This window comes from Empidonax traillii, unplaced genomic scaffold, assembly GCF_003031625.1.
Source record: "Empidonax traillii isolate 1590-97213 ecotype Southwest subspecies unplaced genomic scaffold, ASM303162v1 scaffold503:size689781, whole genome shotgun sequence".
NCBI classification, from domain to species: domain Eukaryota; kingdom Metazoa; phylum Chordata; class Aves; order Passeriformes; family Tyrannidae; genus Empidonax; species Empidonax traillii.
The window spans coordinates 233,470-235,719 of record NW_020955696.1 but is presented as its reverse complement, the minus strand read 5'-3'; the positions used below and the strand labels follow the sequence as shown (position 1 = coordinate 235,719).

The following is a 2,250-nucleotide window of genomic DNA, read 5'->3' as shown; positions in this document are numbered from 1 at the left end:
CATGCCCACCTTTCCGACTCCTGCGAGCCCCAGGCCCGCCCGGCCCGCCCCGCCGGCCATCGCGGTGCGCCCTCTTTCTTTCGGCCGGATCCCCGCGCCGCGGCACCTCAGTTCCGTGAGGGCGGAAGGACAAGGGTGCGACACCACCCCTCTCCCTCCTCCTCCTCCTCACCTCCCTGCCCGTTCCCTGTCGCCGTCCCGGTCCCGGTCCCCGTCCATGTCGCGGTCGGGGGGCGATGGCACCGCCGCGCTGGAGCGGGCCGGGGCGGAGACGGTGAAGCGGGCGGTGGAGCTGGACGTGGCGTCGCGGTTCCAGGAGTCGCTGGTGTGTTACCAGGAGGGCATCGATCTCCTGCTGCAGGTGGTGAAAGGTACCGGGCGAGGGGGCCCCGCGGCCTCGGGGGTCGGGCACGGCCCCGGGGACACTCGAGCTGTGTCGGGCGCCGAGAGCCGTCGTCCCACGGGGAAGGCGAGAGGGGCAGCGGGCGGCGTTCCCCCAGGGAGGGCTACGGAAAAGCTTTTTAATGGCCTCAGCCATTTAATGGCTTTTTAATGGTCACAGCCACCAAGGATGAGGCAAAAAAGCACCGCTACCGGCAGAAGATCTCCGAGTATATGACCAGAGCCGAAGACATTAAAAAACACATCGAGAAAGAGAAACAAGGTACGTATTAAAATCTAAACGGAGGGTGTGCCAAGAGGATGGAGCCAGGCTCTGCTCAGCTGGTGCCCAGCAACAGGACACGAGGCAAAGGGCAGGAAACAACTCCCAGGAAGTTCCACCTGAATATGAGGAAGAACTTCTTTATTGTGAGGGTGACTGAGCATTGGAACAGGTTGTCCGGAGGGTTTGTGGAGTCTTCCTCACTGGAGATATTTAAGAATTGTCTGGACACAATCCTGTGCCGTGTGCTCTGGGATGATCCTGCTTGAGCAGGGAGGCTGGACCAGGTGACCCACTGTGGTCCGTTCCAACCTGACCCAGTCTGTGATTCTGTGAGCCTCGATGTACCCATTCGCTTTTAAATGTCTGTTGTTATGCAAATGCTTGATGGGTGAGGTGTTCTAACACAGAAGTTATGTCCTGACCTTTACTTAAACAGAGACTTACTTTCTTTTCAGATGGCAAATACCATAAGCAAATCAGGATAGAGGAAAACGCAACAGGTTTTGGCTATGAAAAGCTTTTCCATGAGTACCTTACTGAGATTGTTTCTGAAGTTTGGGTGGAGGACCCGTACATTAGGCATGTTCATCAGGCAAGTAGATACTTGGTGTAACTAATACAGATGTACTTACTAGAGACATTCCAAGTTACTAAATTAAATAAAACTTTTACAGTTGTATAACTTTCTACGATTCTGCGAGATGCTAATTAAGGGGCCGTGCAAAGTGAAAACAATCCACCTCCTCACTTCCTGTGATGAGGTAAGTGTCTAGATTTGTGTCCAGATTGATGTGTCTATTGATGTAGTAGGTAATGTCACATGCAAAATAAAAAATAATAAAAAAAAATTGTTCTTACTTACCAGAACTTGTTAGACTCAGGCTCTAATGCTTTCAGCAGAAAACTCAGACTTAAGAGAAGAATAAAGATTTGATACTGGAACATAATTAATTTTTTAAGTTCAGAGTTTTCTGATAATTCTAATGAATTCTTGGTAAGCAGAGTCTTAAGTCGAAAAGATGTTTCTGTGAAAGTTTTGTTGCAGAAAATGTCATCAAAAGCAAAGCATCTATGGGGATATGGGGTCTTTTGCTCTTTCAAAAGCTGTATTTAGTTGTCATTTTAGAGGCTTTGATGAGCTGTAATCTCTCAAACTAGCATTGCATTTATTTAAACTATTACTGCTCTTGTTTTTAATAGTAATTCATATCTAGTTTCAAAGGGCTGAGAGTGAGCTCCTCCTCCTTGTCCCTTAGCAAATGTACCTATAATCTGTCTGCTCTTTGTCCTGTCTTTGAAACTGCAAATCTGCCTCCATCCAAGTTACTTCCTTTTGGTTTACTTTGATACTAAAAAGTTTTTATTGGTGAGTTCAGGAAGAGATGACCCAAAGCGAATTTATATTAAAAAAACCAACCCTCCCCCCCCATTATTTTTATTTTTTACAGGGTAGTGGGAGGAGTCAGCAGATGAGTGGCTTGGAAGAAATACAACAGTCATTAAGGAATTATGGAGTAACACTGAATATTGAATTTTCATCTTCAATACACGACCGAGAAATCAGGTGCAGGTTTTAAAAAATG

The 2,250-nt window shown here is 47.6% G+C and overlaps 2 protein-coding genes across 4 annotated transcripts in view; one reads left to right on the top strand and one right to left on the bottom strand.

Annotated features, from left to right (window-relative positions):
* Positions 1-2,250, bottom strand: part of MRPL30 (mitochondrial ribosomal protein L30) — a 14,858-nt gene that overhangs the window by 4,832 nt on the left and 7,776 nt on the right. The window contains exon 2 of the mRNA XM_027896620.1: positions 10-77. Coding sequence (XP_027752421.1) covers positions 10-60 — 51 coding nt within the window. The 5' untranslated portion in view covers positions 61-77. The remainder of the gene's footprint in view (positions 1-9; positions 78-2,250) is intronic.
* Positions 77-2,250, top strand: part of MITD1 (microtubule interacting and trafficking domain containing 1) — a 7,226-nt gene continuing 5,052 nt past the window's right edge. For 2 of the 3 annotated variants that reach the window (XR_003572654.1, XM_027896613.1), the window contains exons 1-5: positions 142-371; positions 563-664; positions 1,123-1,259; positions 1,342-1,428; positions 2,116-2,231. Coding sequence is in view for 2 of the 3 variants with exons in the window: in XM_027896613.1 (XP_027752414.1) it covers positions 218-371; positions 563-664; positions 1,123-1,259; positions 1,342-1,428; positions 2,116-2,231 (596 nt within the window). In the remaining variant the exon portion in view is untranslated. The other variant, XM_027896614.1, reaches the window with a different exon arrangement.